Source organism: Anomalospiza imberbis, chromosome 5 (genome assembly GCF_031753505.1).
Source record: "Anomalospiza imberbis isolate Cuckoo-Finch-1a 21T00152 chromosome 5, ASM3175350v1, whole genome shotgun sequence".
Classification (NCBI taxonomy): Eukaryota; Metazoa; Chordata; class Aves; order Passeriformes; family Viduidae; genus Anomalospiza; species Anomalospiza imberbis.
The window spans coordinates 1,595,535-1,620,395 of NC_089685.1; the positions used below are offsets into that span (position 1 = coordinate 1,595,535).

General features: G+C 48.7%; 1 protein-coding gene across 1 annotated transcript in view; it reads right to left on the reverse strand.

Annotated features, from left to right (window-relative positions):
* LOC137473586 (collagen alpha-1(VII) chain-like) overlaps nt 1-24,861 on the reverse strand; it is an 87,043-nt gene that overhangs the window by 30,593 nt on the left and 31,589 nt on the right. Inside the window, exons 24-55 of the mRNA XM_068189367.1 lie at nt 24,674-24,817; nt 23,745-23,935; nt 23,233-23,301; nt 22,602-22,682; nt 22,495-22,521; nt 22,250-22,294; nt 21,542-21,610; nt 21,369-21,446; nt 20,648-20,674; nt 20,446-20,499; nt 19,736-19,807; nt 19,432-19,491; nt 19,213-19,248; nt 18,661-18,696; nt 18,377-18,412; nt 17,802-17,834; nt 16,475-16,537; nt 16,085-16,144; nt 15,207-15,242; nt 13,954-14,016; nt 11,894-11,938; nt 11,598-11,669; nt 10,482-10,535; nt 9,240-9,278; nt 9,038-9,073; nt 8,182-8,307; nt 7,501-7,617; nt 5,963-6,076; nt 2,082-2,285; nt 1,240-1,275; nt 749-793; nt 170-214 (exon numbers count right to left, since the gene is read on the reverse strand). Coding sequence (XP_068045468.1) covers nt 170-214; nt 749-793; nt 1,240-1,275; nt 2,082-2,285; nt 5,963-6,076; nt 7,501-7,617; nt 8,182-8,307; nt 9,038-9,073; nt 9,240-9,278; nt 10,482-10,535; nt 11,598-11,669; nt 11,894-11,938; nt 13,954-14,016; nt 15,207-15,242; nt 16,085-16,144; nt 16,475-16,537; nt 17,802-17,834; nt 18,377-18,412; nt 18,661-18,696; nt 19,213-19,248; nt 19,432-19,491; nt 19,736-19,807; nt 20,446-20,499; nt 20,648-20,674; nt 21,369-21,446; nt 21,542-21,610; nt 22,250-22,294; nt 22,495-22,521; nt 22,602-22,682; nt 23,233-23,301; nt 23,745-23,935; nt 24,674-24,817 — 2,213 coding nt within the window. The remainder of the gene's footprint in view (nt 1-169; nt 215-748; nt 794-1,239; nt 1,276-2,081; nt 2,286-5,962; nt 6,077-7,500; nt 7,618-8,181; nt 8,308-9,037; nt 9,074-9,239; nt 9,279-10,481; nt 10,536-11,597; nt 11,670-11,893; nt 11,939-13,953; nt 14,017-15,206; nt 15,243-16,084; nt 16,145-16,474; nt 16,538-17,801; nt 17,835-18,376; nt 18,413-18,660; nt 18,697-19,212; nt 19,249-19,431; nt 19,492-19,735; nt 19,808-20,445; nt 20,500-20,647; nt 20,675-21,368; nt 21,447-21,541; nt 21,611-22,249; nt 22,295-22,494; nt 22,522-22,601; nt 22,683-23,232; nt 23,302-23,744; nt 23,936-24,673; nt 24,818-24,861) is intronic.

A 24,861-nucleotide genomic window follows, 5' to 3' on the forward strand; every position in this document is an offset into this window, starting at 1 on the left:
AACCCCCAGGAAGGTTTGGGGATAAAGGTGGGAATGTGCCAATCCCAGTTTCCATTGGACCTGACTGTCCTCTCCATGAGCATATTCCCAACTGTCTTTCCCTTTCCAGACCCTCTCAGCACAGGGAATTCTGGTTTCGAAGGATCAGGCTGGAAAACTCCATCCCTACCTTTTCTCCTTTGTCTCCACGGGATCCAGGAGCTCCCATTTCTCCCTGGAAAACAACCAATCCCCAAAAAAATCAATCCCAAAAATTCACTCTTCCAAGGAATTTTCCCTTCCCTCTTTGCAGCAGGTGGGTGCTGCCCACATTGCTGCTGCAGTTTTTGGCAAATATCCATGGAGGAATCCCTGATTTCCAGCACTCGCTTTCCCACAAGGGATTGGGAATTCTCCTGTGCAGTGGGGATGCAGAAGAAAAAGCACAAATCCTGGAGCAAAGGAAAAAAAAAACAGGGCTCCCCTATCCCAGGATACTGTGGGTGTTACAGAATTCCATGAATTTGAAGGAGACAGGAGGAATCCCAAACTGATTGAGAATTCCCAAAACACAAATCCCATGTTTGAATCAGCTGTGAAAGATTCCATCCTGGAATTTCTGCTCATCACCAATGGCAAAACTGTTGATTTCATTTTGATTTTCCTGACTTCTTTCCTGTGATTCCTCAGTTTCCAAAGTGAGGCAGCTCTGGGAAAATGGACCATTATCCTGGGAATGCACATTAAAATGTGGGATAAAAACACTGACCTTTGGGCCATGGGAGGAGGGATCTGCTGGGCCACTTCCCTCCTTCTGCAAGAAAAAAAATGCACTGGGATGGGATGGGATCCATGGGATGGGATGGGATGGGATGGGATCTATGGGATTGTATGGGATCCATGAGATCCATGGGATAGGATGGGATGGGATCCATGAGATCCATGGAATAGGATGGGATGGGATCCATGGGATCTATTGGATGGGATCTGTGGGATGGGATCCATGGGATTGGATGAGATGGGATCCATGAGATCTATGGGATAGGATGGGATGGGATTCAGGAGATCCATGGGATCCATGGGATAGGATGGGATGGGATACATGGGATGGGATCTGTGGGATGGGATCCATGGGATCCATGGGAGGGGATGGGATGGGATCCATGGGATGGGATGGGATGGGATGGGATGGGATGGGATGGGAGAAAGGAGCAGCTCCCTCTTCCCTGGGATAAGAGCAGGACAGGAGGAATTCCGTACCTTAATTCTCCTTGGATGATGAGGGCCTGGATATGCCTTGGATTCAAAAGGAGGAGAGGGAAGTGTGAGAGCAGCTGGAAAAACTTTTTCTTGAGCCATGGAAAAGATGCCTCCGAGGAAGGGGGTGTGAGGAAGGAAGTGGGGAATCCCAGAGGGAAGCTGGGGGTTTCCAGGGATCACCAGGATCCTTTGGAGGGTTCCTGGTTGAATTTGGGGTGGCCTCCAGGCTCCCCATCTACTCCAGCCTGGATGGGACATCTGGGAGCTGCCAGGACAAAGGAATTCCTGAGGAATTCCTGAGGAATTCCAAGCTTTTGGCAATGGCACAGGTGTCCCACTTTAACCCTGGAATTTCTGGAGAAGGTGTGGATGGGCTCATTCCTCCTGGTAATGCAGGGTGAGGGTCACTCCCTGCTTTCAAAGTAATCTATTTACGGGAAAATTATCCTGAATTTTCCATCCTTAACTCCTGGGAATAGGAATTTTTGCTCCTAAATTTTATAAAAATCAATTTTTTCCCACCCATTTCTGGGATCTTGGGTTAAAGATCCCTGGAATGTCCAGGTTTGTCAGGAATGGGCAGGTTTATCACCACCCACCCTCACAGGGAAACACCTTCGACATTCCAAGGGGATTCCAGTTGTCCTGTTTCCCCCACAAACCAGATTATTCTGTTCCCTCATTTCCGTAGATAAATTAATGGAGAAGGATCTGTTTGTCCATGAAAAATGGATCCTGCAGCAGCTGTTTCCTGCTTTATTTATGGATATTTATCCCTAAATTTCCACATTCATTGTGTCTTTGCCCAGGTGGGAAAACAGGGATCCACTTCCATTGCTCACCGTGGATCCCAACGGGAATTTCCGAGCTCCTGGAGCACCGGGGGGGTGAGCTGGTGGTGAAACCTCCAGGGAAGGGGCACTGCTTCCTCCCGGATCACAGGGATGGCTCTGGAATGGGATCCTTGTGGGGTGTCCCTCACGCTCAGGAGATCTCCTGGATCTGTGCCTTGGGATCGCGGAGCCATTGTCGGAATTCCCATTTTCCTGTGGGAAGAGAAACACAGCGCCTGATATGTGGACGAAGAATGGTTTAAAACCAACAGAGGAGAAAAGTGGATTGGATAGGAGGAAAAAATTCCTTACCCAGGGAATGGGGAGGCCCTGGAAAAGGTTTCCTAGAGAAACTGTGGATTCCTCATCCCTGGAAGTGTCCAAGGTGAGGTTGGATGGGGCTTGGAACAACCTGGGATAGTGGAAGGTGTCCCTGCCCTGGATGGGCTTTAGGATCTTTCCCACCCCATTCCGTGATTCCGTGAATTTATAATTATAAAATAATAATATTAATACCAATAAACTAAAATTATCTTTCACAACCTTAAGAATTCCACAATTCCATTTTCCAGTTTATCACCAGGCCACAAATCCGTGGCTGTTTCAAAGCAATAAAACCCCACCTAAAATATTCCAAAATGGAACTAAAAATCCCTCCCTACTCCAGCCATTCCCAGGCAACTCCATGTTTATTGCACCTGGAGCATCCAATTGGAATAAAACATCAATTAATGCCAATTAATGGCCATGTGTTAATCAGTCCCCTCGGTGATAATTTGGAATACTTAAGGCACACAAAGGAAAGCAAATAATTCCTGACCTGGCTCCTAAATTGCTCCTGCTGTTCCATAGCAACAGTGGGAAATGATCCATTGGAAAAATGAGAATATTCCTATCGAGAATATTCCCAGGAATTATTTCCTGAGGCAAATATTTGGGGAATATTTGGATCTGAAAGCGAAATTTGAATTTATTTGCCATAAATGTCCTGAGATCTTCCAGGAGCACAAGGAGAAAAAAAAGTCAGGATGTGGTGCAGTTATTTAGGGATATTCCCTTTTTTTAGGAACAAAGATCTGGATTCACCTCCAATAATCTCCTGGATTTTTAGATGGTTTAAGCAGGGAAAATAAATCCTAAACTCCAGGGAATGTTGGTGAGTGCAGCATGGTGGGGTTTTCAGGGATGTTCATCCTGTTTTCCTGGATTTTAAGAAACCACGGGATAATTCCACCTCATGGATAATGAACCCAGCAAATTTCTGGCTCACCAGGGAAAAAATACCAAAACAATTTTGAGCCAATTGAAACTGGAATTCTTTACTGGAAGAGGATGAGGGGAAGAGGGATAAAAGAGGGATGAAGGACAGGCTGGCATGGGGAGAACCCATCCAGGGTGGGATTTTTTGGGATAAAGGAGGGAAAATCCCCCAGAGGTGGCACCATGGGATGGCACCACTGGTCATTTCCCTGGGAATGGCTCTAAAATGCTCCACAGATCCTCGTGGAGGTGATTCCAGAGGTTGCCAAGGCCTGGCTGAGGTTTGGAATGTTCCCTGGGATCCCATTTACTGGGAAATTGCCTGGAGTGATGAGACTCCATTAATTCTGTAATTCCTCCGTAATTTTGGCAGTTTCTTGCTCCAGGAATGAGGCACTTTCATGAAGAATTGGGAGGCTGCTGCTTCCTTGAGGAATTATTTGTTGTAGGCAGGAAAAAAAAAAAAAGAAGGAAAAGAGAAGGAAGGGAGAATAGGAGGGAAGAGAAAAATCCAATTAAAAGGGAGAGGAAAAAAAGTATCCCTGCAAAAAAGGAAAGGGAAAAGTAGAGGAAAAAAAAAAGACAGGATTTCAGGGAAGAAAATGAAGCAATTGTGGGTTTATCCATATGGAGATGAGGGGGATTTATCCAAATGAACGCTGGAAAGGAATAAGCTTAAATCCAAGGATGGAGGAGCAGGGATTTTTGGGATGGTCCCATAACCCCGAAGCAGCAGCTCATCCTTGGATCAGTATCCAGCCCTGCTCTGGACACGTGGATTTGGGCTCATCCCGCTCTTCCCAGTGGTTCCTTTACTTCCAATTAACTCCTGCCAGTTATTGCTCATCAGGGATGGAGCTTCTGGGCTGCTCCAGGCCGTTCCAGGAGAAAATTTGTCATTCTTGCTGCTGCTCCGGGAAAACAGGTAGGAAAACTGGCTCCATCCCTCCTTGGCATCTCCGGGAGGTGGGAGCTGCTCCCTCCCTGCCTTTGGAATCTGCTGTTCCCTTCTCATGAGGATAAATGGGATTTTACTCTAAATGCAGGTGAGGAAAACATCCTTGGGATGCAGATCCCATCCTGCTGAGGGAGTTTGGAATGTCCTAAAAAATTTGTGGGAGTTGTTCTATGTTTATAAAGCTCCTGATAGAATGGGGATCATCAGGAGCTGGTGGAGCAAATCCAGAGAAATCCATGGAGCTGCTCCCAGGGCTGGAACTCCTCTGGAGCCAGGCTGGGAGAGCTGGGGGTGCTCACCTGGAGAGGAGAAGGCTCCAGGGAGAGCTTCCAGCACATTCCAGGGCCTGAAGGGGCTCCAGGAGAGCTGCAGAGGGACTGGGGACAAGGCCTACAGGGACAGGACACAGGGAATGGCTCCCACTGCCAGAGGGCAGGGATGGATGGGATCTTGGGAATTAGGAATTCCTGGCTGGGCTGGAATTGCCAGAGCAGCTGGGGCTGCCCCTGGATCCCTGCAATGTCCAAGGCCAGGCTGGACCCTGGGGCTGGAGCAGCCTGGGACACTGGGAGGTGTCCCTGCCTCTGGCAGGGGGATGGAATGCGATGATCCTAAAAATCCCTTTCCCCCAAAACCATTCCAAAACCGATGGATTTGGGCTCCATCCTCTGTGTTCCTCCAGGCTGACCATTCCCAGGAGAGGGAATTGCTGCATCCAGGAGGAAAAGCTGAGCCCAGGGATGCTCTTGGCACATCCCGGCATCTCCAGAGCCGCAGTTCCCACTCCAGGATTTTCCGCTGGAGCCGGGAGCCCTCTCGTGGCTGCTGAGCCGTCGTGATTCCAGCTCCGTTATTATCCCTGGAATTCATTTCACGAGCCAGGGCAGGGATAAAGGGACGGGAGCAGAAGGAAGAGCTCGGCAAACCAGAGCAGGATTTCCTGGAGCAGGATCTCCCCAGTTCCAGTCACTCCCGTCTTGCCATCCTTAAAAATATCCTTGCTGATGCTGTTCCTGCAGCTTCAAGGAAATATCCAAGGGATTTTTCCCTTTGCTTTTTAAAGCTGGTGCTGTCCTGCCTCTGGGTATTTCCAAGAATTCCACAGGGATGTCCAGACTGGAGAGTGCTGGTTTTGGGAAGGGAATCTCTGCCCAGGAGGGCAGGAAAACAGAGGGAAATGGGATTTTAGGGATCAGAGAAAATCCCCAAATTCCTGCCTAGACCCTAAAATCCTCCTCTTTAAATGACTCAGATGCTCCAGAGCACCTGGAATATCCTGAGACCATATCCATTTATTTCTCTATCCATGGAAAGTGGGAAGGAAAAGGAAACGTCTTGTAGGAGGCATATTTTAAATTCCCTGTTTGGAGTCTGCATTTATCCCTGTTTTAAAAGTCTTGGGAATCATCAACTCTTCAGTCAACCAAACTGGAATAACACAAGGATGGTGGGGCCAGATGGGATCCATTTTATCTATGGGATTATCCTGGTTTTGCCCCCAAAATTGTGGAATTAACCAACAAAATATTTCTCAAGGGATTCCTGTCACTGCCATCAGCCTCCTGCCCATTCCAGGAGCTCTGGTGTTCTCCAGGGATATGGAGAAGCCACTCTCAGGATTAGGATTTGCATCCCAGTCCATCCCTGGTCTGAAATCCTTGGGAAAACGTACCTGGCTGGTGTCCTGCTGGGCTTGTCCTTCCAGCCTCTCCTCCAAGGGCTGGAGGAGATCCAGGGAATGGTTTTCCTGCAGATCTCCTGGATGTGGTGGGGGCACAGCCGAACTCTGCAGAGAGGGATGGATAAACACCAACAAAATTGCATTAATTACTGGGAAAAAATGGAAAAAATGGACAGCAGGAGCCTTTCCCAAGCCCTGACACTGGTCCATGGAGAAATCCTTATCCTTTCTCTAATTTAATTTTCCATTGCAATGAAATAGGGGCAAAACTCAAAATTCCACTGATCTGTCCAGTCAGGCTCTAGAAATTTTAACTCCTTTGCACCCATCCAATTAGCATCAATGGAAAAGGAAGACTTCCCTGAGAGAATCCTCCCTGAGGGAGTGAGGGACGCTCTGATGGTCCCAAATCCTTTTTTCCGGTTTGGGTTGGGCTCTCAAAGCTTAACAGGACAGTTTTGGGGTCTCTGTATCCCAAAACCCAACTTTTGCTGGCTCCAGGGTTGTGTCTCTTGGTGCAAACCTCCCCCTCAAGCCCCTAAAATGTCCTAATCCAGCTCGGAAAAATCTGGGAAGATTTTTCTGAGGACACAAGAGGAGCCTGGGGCTGAGGGGGAATGTCCTGTCCCACCTTGTCCAAGTCTCTGAGGAATTGGATGATCCTGATCCAGCCACAGAAGGAGATAAAACCCCAGGAGATGCCTCCTACAGGAAGCCCAGCATGGAGAGGAGCCTTAAAATTGTGGATAAATTTCTAATTCCCATAAATAGCAGCTGTTAACCAGGATGCAGGTGGCTGGAATTTGTCTGGTTACTCCAAATGAAGGTTCTGGAGTCACAGGATCATGGAATGTCCTGACTGGGAAGTGACCCACAGGGATCATCCAGTCCCAGGACATCCCAACAATCCCTGGGAGTGCTGTCCAAATGCTCCTGGAGCTCTGGCAGTCCCAGCATGGACAATCCCAATCCATCCTGACAACAGGTCTGGATCCATCCCTGCCAGGGCAGGAAGCACTCCACAGAATCCCAGGACAGAAAAGAATTCCAGGACCGTGGAGTTCAACCTGTGCCTGATCCCCACCTTGTCCCCAGCCCAGAGCTCTGAGTGCCACATCCAGGAACTCCTTGGCCAGCTCCAGGGATGGGGGCTCCAAAGCTCTCTGGGCAGCCCCTGCCAAGGCCTGACCCCCTTTCATGGGGAAATTCCTGCTGGTGTCCAACCTCACCGCCCCTGACCCAGCCTGAGGCCGTTCCCTCTCCTCCTGTCCCTGTTCCCTGGAGCACAGCCCGACCCCCCCGGCTGTCCCCTCCTGTCAGGGACTCGTGCAGAGCCACAAGGTCCCCCCTGAGCCTCCTTTGCTCCAGGCTGAGCCCCTTCCCAGCTCCCTCAGCCTCTGCTGGGGCTCCAGCCCCTTCCCAGCTCCATTCCCTTCCCTGGACACTCTCCATGTCTTTCATGATTGGAAGAGCCCAGAACTGGACACAGTAAAAACCCCAATTTTGTCTTTCCTGCTGTTTATTTTCACCTCAGGGAATCCTCCAGACAGTGGCACCACTGGAGCCTCCAGCTCCAGGCTCTGTCCTCCTCCTGTCACCTCGGTGCTGGCCGGGACACCGTGGGACGTGTTGGACACCAGCGGATCCTGCCACACCAAAACAAGGGATTGGTGTGACAGTGACAGCCATGAGCTCCCAGGATCCACACCCGTGAGGAGCTGGATCCTGGGGGCTTCATTCCAACCTTTCCCAACCTTCCAGCACACTCTGTCCCACGTGGTGACATTTCTGAGCCAGGATGGGGCGAGTGGGCAGCAATTCCTTGCTGGCCACATCCAAACTTTCCTTCCAAGGAATACTCCTCCCTCCCTGGGATCCCTTTTGCTGTCGAGACCCCACTCATGACCCCTTTTGGTGCTTCCAGCCCCACACCCACCACTCCAAAAACTCCCAGAGGGCACAAGGACACTTTGACTTTGGGAATGTCTCCTATGGACAGCAAAGCTTGACTGATTCCTTCATTCCCATTAAAAAATGAGTGTTTTGTATCCCTTTACCCCAAAGATCCCAGATCCCGGTGCCAGCCACAGCCTCTCCCAAGCCACCATGACCTGCTTGATAACAGAGGTGACCTTCATGGCTTTGGTGGCTCATTCCCATCTCCCTCATTCCCTGGAGGTCTGTCACCCCTGGCAGGTGATGTGACTCACGGTGACAGGCATGGCTGCCTGGTTTTCCATGGAAGTTTTGCTCAACCTGGAGCCACCCCGGTGCCACAGGAGCCCGTCCAGCCCATCCCGCAGGATCGCGTCGGAGAGGTCCCTCAGCAGTGCCAGCTGGAACCAGTGCACACCAGTAAGGCAGCCCAGTGCCACCCTCCTGTCCCCAACACGTGACAATCCAAGAGCAGCCAGCTCAAAACAAGGAATGACGGATTCCCGGGGGCTCACAGCCGAGGGATGGTTTAAATACAAGTTTGGGATCAAGGAGCTGATCCGTGGAGCTTTTGTGGGGTCTGTCCCCATCCCAAGTAAAAACCCCATATTTGTGGCCTTTCAGGACTTTAAGGGGAATTAAAGAAGAGGGAGAGTGGGGAAAAATTCCCTTTTTCCATGGGAATATGGGGATATGACAAGAGGGAAGGGTTTTAAACTGAATGAGGATTTAGGTTGGATATTGGGAAGGAATTTTTGGCTGGGAGAGTGGGGAGGAGCTGGAACAGAATTCCCAGAGAAGCTGTGACTGCCCTATCCTTGGAAGTGTCCCAGGCCAGGTTGGATGGGGTTTGGAGCAATCTGGGGTGGTGGAAGGTGTTGAGGTTGGAATTAGAGGGGCTTTAAGGTCCACGTGTCACTGTCACAGGGGCCTCAAAGCCACCACCCACCCCATAAAATGGCAGCAAAAAATCCGTCCCAGAAATATTTAAATACATCCTGGAAAAGGAAATGGAATGAACCTTCCTGGGATTGCTGGGGGAGCAAATGTCACCTCCAGGATTCCAGAGGGAAGAGATGGAAAAGCCAAATTAAAACCCCTGGTCAGGAGGAAGGACAAAGGATCTCCTACCTTGATCCCGTATGCTTCAAAAAGCCTCTCCAGGTCCTGCAAGAGGAAAGAAAATGCCCAATTTCTCCCGCTTTGCTGTCCAGGAAGTTTCTCCTGGAGGTGGCTGATGGCCAAGGGGACATACGTTGGGTCCCCTTTGCCATCCCAACCCAGACAGAGAGGGAGGTGCTTCCAACATTTACTTGGTCTTTGATTTATTTACCTTCATTTCCACTCCTCTTCCTGGTGGGCCAGGTTCTCCCTTGGAATAAACGAGATCAGCTCATTAATTCCATCATTTCCATGAGGAGCAAGAGGAGGAAGGGAAGTAATCCCATATCTGGCCCTTCATCTGCCACCAGCCCACTCCATAATCCCGGATAAATCCCATTTAGGGGTTTGAATCCCACCCTGCTCCTTCCCTCCACCGCTGGACACAGGCACAGCTGGATTTTGTAGGGAAAGCCTGGTCCATGAGCAGCATTCAAGCGAGGTTTGGGCCACAGCTTTGCTCCATCCCCTTCTCCTCCTCTTGTCCACAAACATGTGGGAAAGGAAAGATTGTTGAGGTCCCTCGGTGCCACCAGTGCCATCAGTGCAGAGGACACCAAGGAGGGCCATGGCCAAGGTGTTCCTGTGGTTGGTGGTCCCTTCTGGAGGTGGCCATGGTGCTGCAGGTCCCACACATGGCTGGGTCCAACGTCTCCAGCAGGATGGGCTCCCACAGAAGGTCACAGTGATGGAATTCCATCTCCAGGTGAGAGACCTTGGGTCCAGCAAGGATGAAATCACGGATGAGCCGCAGGGGTTGGAAGGTCCAGCCTGGAGGCTCCTGGGGTGAGGAACATCTGCTGAGGTGGGGCTGACCTGCCTCTCTGAGGGGCTTCATTTCACTGAAATCCGGGTTCTGCATCGACAGATTCCGGTGGAATGAAGGGCACCAGGAAGGCTCCGATGGCCTCTCCAGCCAAGGTATGCCAGGGAGAATTTGGGATGCCCCTTCCCTGGATACATCTTTGCTTTTCCAAAGGTCTGGATCTTGTGGCAACCAGGAAATCTCCCTGTCCCCACTGGTGCCGCTTCCTGCAGCGTTTCCTCTCCATTAAGGAAGGAGCTGTTCCCACCTCTAAAGATCTTGGATGTGTGGGATCCGAAGCCATTCCTCCTTCCACCCCTTTCCATGTGCTCTTCAACTTGCAGGAGGAAGAAAGGAAGGAACAATCTGTGAACATTCCAGAAATTTATCCCGTTTGACTCCTGAAGGGACATTCTTCTCCTAAAGAAGCTCTGTGGAGATGAGGGACCACGGCCCTGGCGTGACCACGAGTTCCTGAGCCCATCCCGGGAGCTCTGCTTTGAAATCCCAAACTTTTGTGGGGTCAGAGGAGACCTGAGCTGGGTTTTCCTCCCATCTGACCTGCCCAAGGTGGTGGCACCACCACAAAAACCTGGACTCAGGACCTACCTTTGGGCCTGGGGGGCCTCTTTCTCCTCTCAGGCCGTCCTTCCCAGGATCTCCCTGAAAACCAGCAGGAATGCATTAGTTCCCCTCTAAAATTCCCATTTCCTGGGTGCTGATCCCAGACAACCGCCACCTTTTCCAGAGGGACCAACCAACCCTTTCTTGTGTCTCCCTAATTCCCGTTTTTAGGTTAAATTTGGAGCAATTCTGCTCTTCACTTGAAGCTTGGCCACCGGAAGGGCTCATGATCCTGGGAGTTTTCCTGCTTTTCCTGGCTTTTCCTTTGCTATCCCACCTGGAATAATGGAATTACCTCTTGTGCAACCCAAATTTTGCTTTTATTTCCCTGCCACCACATCTTGGCTGAGGAAGCAACACCATTTCTTTGGGAAAGCCTGGGATTGGATCTGTTTTGGATCCATGGGGATATTTCCTGCAGCTTTTCTCCCAATCCCACTTCTCCTGTGACTCAGGACACGAGTCCTGCAGGCAAATCTGGAATTTGGCAGGAATGGCTGCAAAGGATCGATCCAAAGACACCCTTTGGACCTCTGGGAATGAGTTTTTCCTCCCAGCACAGCAAAATTTCTTGGGAATTGCTGCTGTGGCTGCTCTGCCTCGTGTCCTTCCCTGTCCCCACAAAATAAACAGCATTATTCTTAATAAAATTAAAAATAAATAAAATTATTTTTAAAAATTAAAATAAATTAATAATTAAATAGAATAAGCTAAATAACTTGATAGAATAAATTGAATGAAGTAAATTAAATAATAAAGTAAATTAAATAACTAAATTACAAATTTAAACTCTCAATTCTTGTTGAAATGCCCCAAGGGAAAAGGGTGGGAGTGGGGGAGGAGCTGCTTTGATATTTTTGGGAATCTCCTGAATAGGATTTAGGTAAAGTCATGAGAAACTTGGCAATATTTTCCCTGATTTTTTTCCCCACGGGGATGAAAAAAACGATGGAGTGAATCCATCTCTGCTGCATCTAATCATGTTGGATCCATCCAACCCCAATCTGAAGAAATAAATATTATTTACTTATAATGCTTGGAATAAATAGAAGGTTTCCCAAAATCCACCCTCTTCCAGCTGCTCCTTCAGGGTTTCCTTACATCCTTTCCAGGTTCTCCTGGATCTCCTTTCATTCCTTGCTCTCCAGGTCGTCCTGGGATTCCAGGAGGACCCTGCAAGAAGAGATTGAGAGAAAAAAATCCCAAACAGAGCCCGAGCAGCAGCTCAGAAAAGGAAAATAGCAAGGAAAATATAATTTTTCCCACAGGAAAGGAATATTTGGAAGTGGATATTTCCAAGTGAGGGCTCCCATTGGGGTGGAGAAGGGAAACAGAGCAGTCCCACCACTCACCAGGGCAGGAAATTATAATAATAGTGAGAAAAATGGAATTATTACCCTGATTCCTCTCACTCCTGGCTCTCCAGGGACTCCAGCTTCTCCCTAAAAGAGAGGAGCAGCTTTCCAAAAGTTTTTCCATCAAGTGACAGGGATTTTATTGCACTTAAACCTCGAGGAAATGGTTTAAAGCGAGAGAACCAAGTCCATCAAACATTCCAGGGGCTCTAATGGACGTAAAATCTCTTTAGCCCTGCTTAACGCTTGGAAAACTGGGATAGAGGCAGGTTTTGGGATATCTGGGATGCCTTAAATTAGGGATGGTGTTTTACAGCATTCCCATAAATGAGGAAAAAGGGGCACAAGGTGTGGCTGACTGGAATATTTAAATTCAGGAATAGGATGAGGTGGTTGCCACCAAATCCCACTGTTCTGAGCTCCAGGAATGTTTGGATAATGGCCTTGGGGACAGGGTGGGATTGTTGGAGTGTCCTATGCAGGGCCAGGGGTTGGACTGGATGATCCTGGTGGGTCCCTTCCAGCTTAGGATATTCTGGGATTCCATTCATGGAACTCTGTTTTCAGCATCTCCCAGAAAAAAAAAAAAAAAAAAAAAAAAAAAACAACAGCCACCAAAAACCAAAAAACAAACAAACAAACAAAAAAATCCCCCCAAAAACCCCCAAAAAACCAGTCTAGCTCTTTTTTGGCTTTTCCGTTCCAGCCTTTTGGAATGTGAAATCCAAGATAAAAGAAAGGTGAAGAGGATTCTCATTTAAGGACAAATAAAACGAGCAGGGATCAACTTCAGGACAAATCCAAGGGTTTCATTTTCCAGCTGCAGTTTTCCTGGCACCTTGGGAAGGGGTGGGAGCACCTTGGTCCCAGAGGAGCCTTTCCTCCAAGGCTCTCCCCACAATGCAAAGGTGCTGGGTTTTCCCAAGTTTTTTACCATCATTTCCTACTCAAATTCAGAGCTCTTGTTCTGGAATCACGGCTCCGAAGTCAGGGCTGTTGGAATGCAGCTGCTTCCTTTTTTCCCCAAGATTTCCCTGGGTGATCCTATTCCACTCAGCATCCAGGGATCAACCCAACCCTTGGCGCTGCAGAAAGCTCTTCACTGACTGAGGTCAGGAGAGGTTTTCCAGGAGCAAAGTTGGGAGGCTGGGAGGAGACAGAGCCAGGACAGGTGACCCAAACTGACCACAGAGATATTCCAAACTGACCACAGGGATATTCCAAATTATTCACAGAGATATTCCACATCATGTGACATCAAGCTCAGTGTATAAAAATCCATTTTTCCAGAAGCCAGTCAGGATGTTTCTGTGAGAGGCCATCTTGTTTTTGTGAGGGGACATCTTCTTTTGTGAGGGGTCACCTTGTTTTTTGAGGCCCCATCTTGTTTTTTGTGAGGCCCCATCTTGTTTTCTGTGAGGGCCCATCTTGTTTTCTGTGAGGGCCCATCTTGTTTTCTGTGAGGGGCCACCTCATTTGATCCCAAGAGGGAACTCTTAATAGGGCTCCTATTCCATTTCCAGAGACCAACCCAGCCCTCAGAGCTGAGGAAAGCTCTTTGCTGGGGTCACAAGAAATTTCTAGAAGCCTGTTCTGATGTTTTTGTGAGGACCCACCTTGTTTGGCTATAAGAGGGAAATATTTGGGCAGTTCTGTGGGGATCAGGGAGCTGGGCTCCATGATTTTTATGGATCCTTTCCAAGTTGAGATCATCTGAGGCTCAGAACCAGAAGTGACCCCTCAGGGCTGGTGTGGCTGCACCTCGAGCTAAATCATCATCAAGCAGATGAGACTCAGTGACAAAAATCCTGATCAAACAATCCCAGAATGGTTTGGGTGGGAAGGGACCTTAAATCCCATCCAGTGCCACCCCTGCCATAGCAGGGACACCTCCCACTGTCCCAGGCTACTCCAGCCCCAATGTCCAACCTGGCCTTGGACATTCCAGGGATCCAGGGGCAGCCACAGCTGCTCTGGGCATTGATGTTGAATAACAAGGAAGAAAAGTTGTCCCTTGTTTGTCATTTCAGGGCAGAGCTGGGGTTGTTGTTTGGTGCCAAAGGATCAGCAGCTCCATCCCCCTGGATCCTGCTTTTACTCACATCTTTTCCTCTCAGCCCGGCCTCTCCTGGTTTTCCAGGGAATCCTGGTTCACCTTTCTCCCCCTGAAGGAAACAAGACTTGTCACATTCCTGTCCTGCATTCCAGAGCCCTCCCACTTCAGACATGGAGGGGCAGATTCCAGCAGCACATCCATGGTCGTGGAGTTGCTTCCACAATCCTGGGTGAAGTTTGGGCTCAGAGCACTTACCCTGTGCTAGGAAGGGCTGGGATTGTAGGTTTTGTAGTATTAGTATTTATTTAGTAATATAGGTTTATAGTATTTCAGTTTATTTAATCATAGTATTATTATTTTTGTAGCATTACCGGCCTGGAAATCATCCAGCTCTAACCTCATCTATTCAGACTCTACAGTCAGCCCTGGAATTCACTCAGGACAGAATCTGTTGAGGTTCTCCACCTCCAGGAGCAGCTCAGTTTAGCAGAGACTCGAGATGGATCCAATCTTGGACACAGGATCAGTTCCCATTCCGCGTTTTAATTTTTATTCCCATTTAAATCAGCTGAGCTCTCATGGATGGGTCCTCATCTGCTCTGTTTGATGTTTGTCCCACAAGGTCGTGGATTTGATCCCATTTCCTTAAGAGCTGGATTGGATGATCCTTGTGGGTCTCTCCCAACTCAGAATATTCCATGAAATCTGGGAAATTTGTGACACCACGTCTCCAGGCCTTCTCCCAACCCAAACACCTTTCCTTGCCTCCGCTTTGTAACCTCATTAACAAATCCCGTGAACACCTCCTGGCTTGGCTGCTTCCCACTTTGTGACACCCCACGTGTCCATGCCCTGGAAGCTGATCCGGCCTAAATACTCCATTCACTGATCTATGGAACAATTCCCAAACCCAAACCCTCCCCCAGCCATGTCTGGGGGGATCCCTGTTTGAGGAATGCCCACAGCGAGACACTCACTGAACAAATGCCACAGGTGGGATCTTTTCTAGAAATTTCTCGATTGGTTTTGAACTTTTCCTGGGAAAAATCCTGCAGGTGAGGATTAGCAGGAATCTTTTAAGGCCTGATCAAAGATGTTGGAAGGAACCTGTAAGACCACTTGGTTCCACCCCCATCCATGAGCAGGGACACCTTCCACTATCTCAGGGTGCTCCAAGCCCCCAATGTCCAACCTGGCCTTGGACACTTCCAGGGATCCAGGGGCAGCCCCAGCTGCTCTGGGAATTGTGTGCCAGGGCCTCCCCACCCTCACAAGGACCAAAGCTTTCCATGGACTCACCTTCTGACCTGGCTTCCCAGACAATCCCACATTTCCCTGCAGAAACACAGAAGGAATGACACAGGTAAGATAATTCCAGTTAAAATCAGAGAAGGGAAAACAGGGAATGTCCCCTGAGGGGCTGTGCCAAGGGAAAACAGGGGATGTCCCCCAAGGGGCTGTGCCAAGGGAAAACAGGGGATGTCCCATGAGGGGCTGTGCCAAGGGAAAACAGGGGATGTCCCATGAGGGGCTGTGCCAAGGGAAAACAGGGAATGTCCCATGAGGGGCTGTGCTAAGTGCACCCTGTTCAGAGGTGTCTCCTGTCTCCCCCACTTTGAAACCATCAATATTTTGAGCTTCTCACTCCTTTTCCAAAGATACTCATCCATAATATTGGGATTTGCCAATTTTTGCTGGATTGAAATGAACGGGACTGTGATGTCCCTGGAGAAAAGAACAGCAAGGATTAACCCAACCCTTCCTGGACATCAGTGGTGTCATATGGGAGCCACCAAGACCTTCCTAGACACAAAAGTCAGGAAGATGAAGATCAAGGTGACTTTCAGGAGGGGAAATAATTGGAAATGGGACTTCCTTGGATTCTGTCCATAGAGTCACCAGTTGAGCACTGACCATCTGTGTTTTCATCCAGTCACAAGGAATTCTCCACATTTTGGGGGATCCCACCTTTGCACCTGACCTGAGGACAGAGCTCATGACCCTGTCACCCCAGACCTCCAGAGGGTCACCAGCGCCTGGTTCCTTGTCACCTCCCCAGTGCTCATCTCCTCAGGGCCAACAAATCCATGGAGGTGACGGAGAGATTTTGTCCCTAAACCTCCTGGTTCGTCCCCTGGGCCCTTCCCATTCCACACCCACCCCATTGTCCCACTCACCCTGTCACCAATGTCTCCCTTTAGCCCAGGCTGGCCGGGAATTCCAAATCCTGGACTTCCCTGAAAAAACAAAGGGATACAGGGTCTTGCTAAGGCAGCTTTTCCAAGCTCTGGAGAAATCTCCTCAGAGCAGGAAAAGCCATTGCAGATCCAAGGTACTTCCATCCCCATGGATAACCAAGGAGCTGAGCATTTATTCCCTCCCTGATTTCCTTTCCAGGAGCATTGGATTTCTACATATCCCTGGATTCCTGGTTGGATGGATGACTTGGGGAGGAATTTCAGATTTCCTTGGTGGCCACCAAAAAAAAAAAAAAAAAAAAAAAAAAAGCCCCAAAAAAACCCACAAAAAAACCCCTTTTTTCCATAAAGGAAATGCAAGGTCATCACCTTCTCCCCTTTTTCTCCTGGGATTCCTTTGTCTCCTTGTGGGCCAGCTGGTCCGGGATCTCCCTGGGAATAAAAGACACACCTGAAACCAGGAATATCCTGCAGGAAGCCAAGCCCTGTTCCTGCAACTCCTTAGGGCAGCATTTTGCACTTCTAATGCACCCTGGAAAAAAATCCTTTGCCAAATCCACCCATCCATCCACCCTGGATTTATAAGGAATTTTTTCCATGGCACCTGCCTTCTGCTGTCCAAAATTCATCACAGTTGTTGCCACACTACATAGCACCATAAACAAATTTTTACTGGTTTAAAGCGAATAAAATGAACACCTGTCATTTCTCTGCAGGTTGTCAGTGAAACATCACAAATAATAATAATTAAAAAATCAGATATTCCAGGCCACAAGGCCACAGCAAAATTCCTAGGACACCACTTAAGCTCAGCCTAAAAGAAAACAGAGATTTTTGCCAGCCAATGTTAAACAGTCTGGGCAATAGGACCAATAAAAGGAGGTGATTCCAACATCAAATCCCAGCAAAAAAGTAAAAATTCATTGTGTCTATGGAATGAGGGAGGTCTGAAGCACTGAAGGGAATTGCCATGGAAAAACCATGTGGAATCAGTCCTGCAGTAAATCCTTCTCACAGAGAGAAGGTTCTTGGCAGGATGGCAATGTCTGGGAAAAAAAAAAAAAGTTTAAAAATTCAATTTAAAATATTCCAGGTCACGTTCCACCTCAAAGCCACCAAGAATGTGACTGGAATTCTCTATAGCAGCTGGAAAATATGGACAATTCAGCCAGGGAACAGCTCTGTCCCAGAGAGCTCCTTGGTTTGGGAAATTCAGTTTTCTCTCCATGAGGCCAAACTCTGGATCAGGGGCCTAAACAATGTGAGAATTCTCCATCCATGGGAATTCTCAGCACAGGAGACCTAAGCCAGCTTTGGAATGGGCTCTACTGTGAGCAGGAGAGGGGATTGGAGACCTCCAGGAATCCCTTCCCGCCTCTTCCATCCCTGATTTTAGCCTCCCTTGGCTGGAAGTGTCTTCTGGGATTGGGATTGGGCTGGATCTGCACTTGAGTGATGTCTCCCTTCTGAAATCACAAATTTTCCCCTGGATTAAGGCTAGAATGGGAATACCAGGTACAAAACGTGAATAAAAGCAAGAGAAATATCCCCGGGATAAGACTTTGCCAAGCTCCTGTCAATCACAAGGGAGATGGAATTCAGGAAACATGGAACAACCTCCGCTTTTCTAGGAATAGATCTTGCCTTTTCAAAGCAGTGCCAATCAATTAATTCAATAATTAAATGTCAGTCTTACCCTGACACCTTTCTTGCCTGGAGGTCCCAAAATCTGAGGAGAAGAAGAAATCACAGAAATCCTCTGTTTAAAAAATTTGACCTAATTTCTTTTAAAAATCTCCTTTTCATGGCACCTTTTCCAAAGCAAGGAATGTTATAGGATAAAAATTGTTATGAGGTAAGAATTATTATGGGATAAGAAATCTTACGGCCCACAGAGGTGGCCACCACCGAGGTTTCTCCTTAAAGCTGGAATTTGGAGGGACATGGAGACCTGTGGGTGTCCAGCAGGGCTCATCCCTGTGGATGAGGAGCTTGAGCAGGGACAAGCCTCGAGCACATGGATTCAGTGGTGGGAATTTTTATCCAAATGTTTCTTGGAGAGCAGTGAAGCTCCTTTGAGGAGACAATGGAAATATTGGGAATAAAGGAAGTGGAGCAAGGGAGAAGAGATAAATTTGGCTGGGGTGTCAGGGAAAAGGTCTGGGTGTTCTTTCCATGGTTCTGTGGGACACAGCTCTTGGAATTCTGGCATTTTGGGATCGAAGCTGCACAGCTGAAGGACAAGAAGGGCTCTAAACCACTCCAAGTTACCTCCAAGGCTGGAGCACCTGGAAATCCTGGATTTCCCTGCAAGGCAAAAGGAAGGAATGGTGGCCAATGGAATGAAATGTGAGGCAGGGAAAACTTTTTTCTCATCCCTTTCCCACCATTTATTCCTTTAAAATGTCTAAAAGTCATCTCAGAAGCACAAGAGCCAAGGAGTGGGGAGAACTGAGCTCAAGGATATCCCTGCTGGATCCCACAGGGAACAAGCTGGGAAAAATCAGGATAATTCCACCTGAGCTGGTCACATGTTCTCTTACTGCTCTACTCACTTGGTCTCCCTTCTGCCCTGGAGGTCCTGGAATTCCCTGGAAGAAATCAGAAGGGAATTTCCACCAGAATGAAAACAAATCCAACATTTTTGGCTCCTTCTGCCGTCCAGAGGGAGGGAGGGCAGGATGGAGCTCTTCTACCCAATTTTCAATTAACTACAGGACAGCTCTTCCAGCCTGGGACTCTGGAGTCCCCATGGCCACAAAAGTGCCATTTATTATTTAAAATATTCCACCTTGCTGCCATTCCAGGTCTCTCCTTGGCAGCAAGGAATTCCAGAGTCCAGGCAGTGGAGAATTATTCCCTTTCTTTGCTTTTGAGCCTGGAAGGCTCCAGGTCAGGCTGGTGTGGTTGAAGGTGTCCCTGCTCAGTCCAGAGGGTTTGGAGCAGGTGGCCTTGGAAGGTCACTTCCAACCCAAACCATTCCATGGTCCAATGATTCCCACAGGAATTATGATGATGATTCCTTATGATGCTGGTTAGGGGCAGAAAATTTCCATGGAACCTGAATTCCAGGCCTGGGAGCTCGGGTTCAGGATTTCAGCACCCACCTTTGGTCCTGGTGCTCCTGGAGGTCCCATCATTCCCTGAAAACAACAGAGGAAAGAGTGAAAGCTCAGATTTTAAACCCCAAATCTTCCCTTCACTCACCCTTTCCATGAGGAACCACGGGATTCTGAGGAAAACCTAAATACTGGAGGAGACTCTGGAGACACTGAACACTCTGAGAGGATTTTAATGCAAATCTCACTGCAAGATTCCCAACCCACCTGCTCTCCTTCTTCCCCCTTCATGCCAGCACTGCCAGGAATGCCAATTCCTGCCATTCCCTGCAAGGAAAGCACAGAACACTCAGGAATGCTGATCCCAGAGCACCCATTCCTTCCCAGATTTCTGCTCCAGAGTATTTCTTAGCAAAACGGGAGGGGAGAGATTTCCTCTGGAAATGTTTGGCTCTGAGCAGAGCCAATGAATTCCAGCAATGTTGGGACATCCCAAAATGCCTTCCCACAGGTCTACCCTGCTATTCCTGTCATTTTCCCTCAGGGCTGAGGGATTCAGGAAATATCCAACCTTTTCTCCCTGTGGTCCAGGCAGTCCAGGAGCCCCATGGAGCCCCACAGGGCCTGGCAAACCAGGTTTTCCCTGGAAAGGAAGGAACATCATCAAATATATTTTTTTTTCTCCAAACCGGAAAGGTTTATTTTTAATTCTGCAGAGAAATATTTATCCTGATCTGTCCATCTAAGCAGTTCCTTTAAAACTGAGGAATTGCAGAGCTGTCTGCATATTCCCAAATTTCCTTTTCCCTCACAAATAATGAATCTATGGCTTTACTCAGGAAGGGGAAACAATGGGAGACAGAGGCTGGCAGCCCACGTTGGTCTGGAATGGTGAATCCACACCCATGGAAAGGGCTGATTTATGGGATATGGCTCTCCATTATGGCAAAAACAACCAAAAACAGATCCAGGAAGGATGGAAAATAGCACAGGAATGTTATCCTTCAGATTGAGCCATTTGTAGCACAGGGAATTCCCAAACCAATCCTGGTCTCTTGTATTCTCACTAATCCACCATAGACTTCTTCTCGTATCTCCCCTTGAACTCAAACTTCCCACACCCCAAACCTCCTTGTGGGATGATTTCTGGGAAGAACCACCCCTTCCCTTGTTTTGGATCTGCTGCCAGTTTGGGCCATTTGTTGTGCCACACTCTTGATCCACATTTTTCCCTCCTCTGGATCTGCCCCAGTTTTTCCCTGACTTCCTGGGACCACTCACCGGCTCTCCCGTGTCTCCTCTGTCACCTTTGAGGCCACTCCTCCCACGGGGACCCTGCATGAAGCACAGGAAAGTCTCACTCCATGATCCCTTCATGGATCTCTATGGAATTTTGGGAAGCCAGAACTTCCTGGGCAGCTTGGAAATAATTATGGAAAAAAGGCTTTCCATCCCAAAGGGAAAGCTGACCTCAGGTACTCACCCTGATTCCTGCATCCCCCGGTTCACCCTGAAACAGAAAGGACAAGGAGAATTCCCATGGGATGGGCATTTAGGGGCTCCTCACCAAACTTCATCCTAACAAAGAAATCCTGCAGCCTGACAATCCAAGAGAGCACAATTCCCACTCCCACTGGAAGGCAGAGATTTCGGAGAGGTCTCCAGACACCTCCACCTGCAATATTCGGTGTTGGGTCTCCTTTTCCTGTGGTCATGCCTCAGGTTTGGCTTTTATATTTTTCAGAGTCTGTGCTGCTTTAGTGTGTAGGTCTGAGCTTTATATTATGGGATGGTGAGCTCTCTGCACAGAGCAGGGAGACAAAACAATTCCTGCTCCATTTGGGCACCAAGGACAAATGATCCAAACCTCAGGCCCAGGAGCACAAACAACGTGGGCTGAGGAGAGAAAAACAAGCAGGATGGGACTGCATGGGCTAAAGCTGGAATGGGACAATGAACTCCAACGTGCCAATGGAGCAGAGCTGATCCCAGTGAGAGCCCCCGGGAGCTCTCGTGCATTTTGGGACCATTTGGGTTCACCTTGGGTGCAGCCCTGGCCGGGCTCTGGTGCTGCCCAAGGTGGATCCATGAGGAGATCCTTTTAATGAATCCCTGCTTTGTTCTTTAGCTCTGCCCAGCCTCTGCTCCAGCTCAGCCTTCACAAGGCATCAATGGCACATCCCAGAATTGTGCTGCAAACTCACCTTGATGGAGATTCCTGGTGGCCCTGGAGAACCTGGGGGTCCTGGAACCCCAGGAACCCCTGGCTGCCCCTTCTGTCCCTGCAACAAGGAAAAGCGGGACAGGGAGGGATTTGGGATCTCCCCCAGCCATTGGGAAGCTGAAGGCTCCCCCACACCTGGGGTTTGATACTCACAGGGGGGCCAGGCTGCCCATTCTGGCCAGGAATCACCTCCACTCCTCCCAGGACATAGCCTGGCTCTCCCTGTGGATAAAGGCACCTTGGGAGATCCAGGAGCAGACTGGGTGATTTAGGGGCAATTCCATCAACCCAAAGCACCTGGTACCCAAAACCACATGGCCATGACCTGAGTTTTGCTTGCTGGCATGGAAAAAAATTAATCCCAAGGGAAAAATGGAGGTTTGCTTTCAGCAGGATCCATTCCCAATCTTCATCTGCACAGACAGCTCAGAGGCATGCAAGGAAAGAGGAGGAATGGAGAGTGGGAGAAGGGCAGGAAGCTCCTCCTGGGATCTGCCGCCCGTAAATATTGAAATGTTTTAGTGTCCTAAATGGATTAAACCAGGTTTGTTAATAACGGAAACTCAAAAAGGCAGAATGACCCCACCTTCTCCTGCAATTAATTAACTAATTACTAACTTTTAATTAATTAATTAACTAATTAATTGTGCCCAGAACTTGGGATTAGGATTGAGCACTTTTCTCCATAAAGACATAAAATTTCTGAGGGAAACTCCCCAAGATGAAGTCTGGAAGTGTAGGATTAGGTAGACACAGCTTAAAAATGCACATTTGCCAACGATTCCGGTGAAAATGTTTGGAAAAGAGAGATCACAACAAAGAAATTAATTTTTCCCAGTGAAATCCAGGAATGGAACTCACTCTGTCTCCTTTTGGCCCCGTGGGTCCTGGATAGCCTGGAGATCCCTGGAATTAAAAATAAATTCTGCAGTACTAAACAGAAAAACGCCCTCAAGACCATGGGTGCTGATCCCTGGAAGTGTCCAAGGCCAGGCTGGATGGGGCTTGGAGCACCCTGGGATAGTGGGAGGTGTCCCAGCCCATGGAATGGGATGAGTTTTAAGGTTCCTTCCAACCCAAACCACCCTGGGATTCCAAATACTCACAATGTCACCTTGGCTGCCAGGGAGCCCCTGCAAAACAGGACAGGGGGATACTAGTCACTTTTCTCTGGAATAGCCCTTTGGAAATGTTTGTTAGAACCAAGCCATACCATGATTCCAGGGGGACCTGGAGGACCCGGCCGGCCCGGCCTGCCCGGCAGCCCAGGAATGCCGTCCTTCCCAGGGTGACCCTAAAAACATGGAAAAGAACAGCGTGGGGGGGATGACCTCAGACCTGCAAACCCAAACAGCTTCATGCAGCACCCTAACACTTGAGGGCATTCCCAAATCCCAAAGCAGGTCCCTTTTCCTGGATTTTCAAAGCCAGCATGAAGCAGGAAGAGCAAAACATCGACAGAAAATATCTGAGAGTGATTCTTTGTTTGAACTCTTCCTTGGTCACAATTTGGTTGTATTTACTGCTAGAGGGCAGGGATGGATGGGTTATTGGGAAGGAATTCCTGGCTGGGAGGGTGGGGAGGCCCTGGAATGGAATTCCCACAGAAGCTGTGGCTGTCCCACCCCTGGAAGTATCCAAGGCCATGGCTGGACAGAGTAACCTGGGATAATGGAAGGTGTCGAGGTTGGAACTGGATGATCTTTCATGTCCCTTCCAACCCAAACCATTCCAAGATTCCGTGATATTAATTATCCAAGTGAATCATGCTGTGGGGCCGTTCCCTTAAGAGCTGGACTTGATCCATGTGGGTCCCTTCCAACTGAGAATATTCCGTGACTCACCCGCTCCCCTTTCTCTCCCTTCATGGTGTGGGGGTCATAACCCCTGTGAGCTGCTGAGCCCCTGGAGATCTTCAGTGGAAAAGAGAAAAAAAATTATCAGGGAATTAATATCCTCCAAAGGATGGCAAATAAACTGGAGTGACCAGGAAAACACAGACTAAAACATTTCTTGGCTTAGGCAAAAAAAAAAAAGAGGGAAAAGCAAAGTTGACCATTCAGAAGAATTCTCAGGCATTTAAAGTATATTCCTCTGAATTTATAATGTGAATTTTTTAGATATATCTAAGTGTTCTGTAGTGGCTTTATCCACCAAAACATTCCCAGCTCAATCCTGGCTTCCCCAGCTCCACTGCCTGCATTTCCAAAGTTTCTTTAGGGCTGGACAGTGAGGTCAGGATGGGACACAGTGTCCTAAATCCACTCTGACTCTGCTCTGAAACATCCCTCAGGCAAGATTTTCCTTGCGTCTGACCCACTCCAAACTGGATTTACTCCCAGGAGTAGGAACTCACCTTTCCCAGTGGGATTTGGGTTCCTGGAAGCTGAGGATCAGAACAAATGGTTTCTATCAGCTCTTGGAGGATCTGGGGGAAGTCATCGAAGGTGCTGACATAGAAAACGTTCTGGGGGTTCTGCTGCAGCAAGATCCTGTGGAGCTCCACGGGGTCAGCTCCTGACACCCCCACAGCAATGACACGGAGCCCTGGAATGACATGGATTCCATCACTCCTAATTCTTGGGATCGGAGTTTCCAAACCCCTACCTGGTAAAAAGGATCAGGTAGAACCCACAGAGAAGTCACCTGGAGCTGGGTTTGAGTTACAGCAAACCAAGACAAGGTGGGGAGAGAAAAGAGAAAGGATAAAGGAGGGAAGGAACCAACAGTGCCCTCAAAGTGACTCCTCACACAGTGCACCACCCTTAAACCCCTAGAAATTCATGGAGAGCCAAGGGAAACCCAACAGGGCAACCTCAACCCTCTGGAAATTCATGGAGAACCAAGGGAAACCCGACTGGGCAACCTCAACCCTCTGGAAATTCATGGAGAACCAAGGGAAACCCAACAGGGCAACCTCAACCCTCTGGAAATTCATGGAGAACCAAGGGAAACCCAACAGGGCAACCTGGCAACCTCAAATCCCTGGAAATTCATGGAGAACCATGGAAACAAAATGGGGCAGCCTGAAACTCCTGGAAATTCATGGATAACCGAGGGAAACAAACTGGGCAACTTCAAACCCCTGGAAATTCACAGAGAACCAAGGGAAACCCAACTGGGCAACCTCAACCCTCTGGAAATTCATGGAGAACTGAGGGAAACACAACAGGTTAACCTCAACCCTCTGGAAATTCATGGAGAACTGAGGGAAACACAACAGGTTAACCTCAACCCTCTGGAAATTCATGGAGAACTGAGGGAAACACAACCGGGAACTCCTACCCAGAGCATGGGCTGCTCTGGCTGGGGACACCACGTCATCCTGGGATTGTCCATCAGTCACGAGCACCAGGATGTGAGGAAAGGCTGGTCTCATCCCTCTGGAGGGCTGGAATAATTCCTTTAGCACGTAGGATATGGCATGGCCTGAGCAGACAGGGAGAAGAGACAGGGTGGGAGTCTGGATTAAT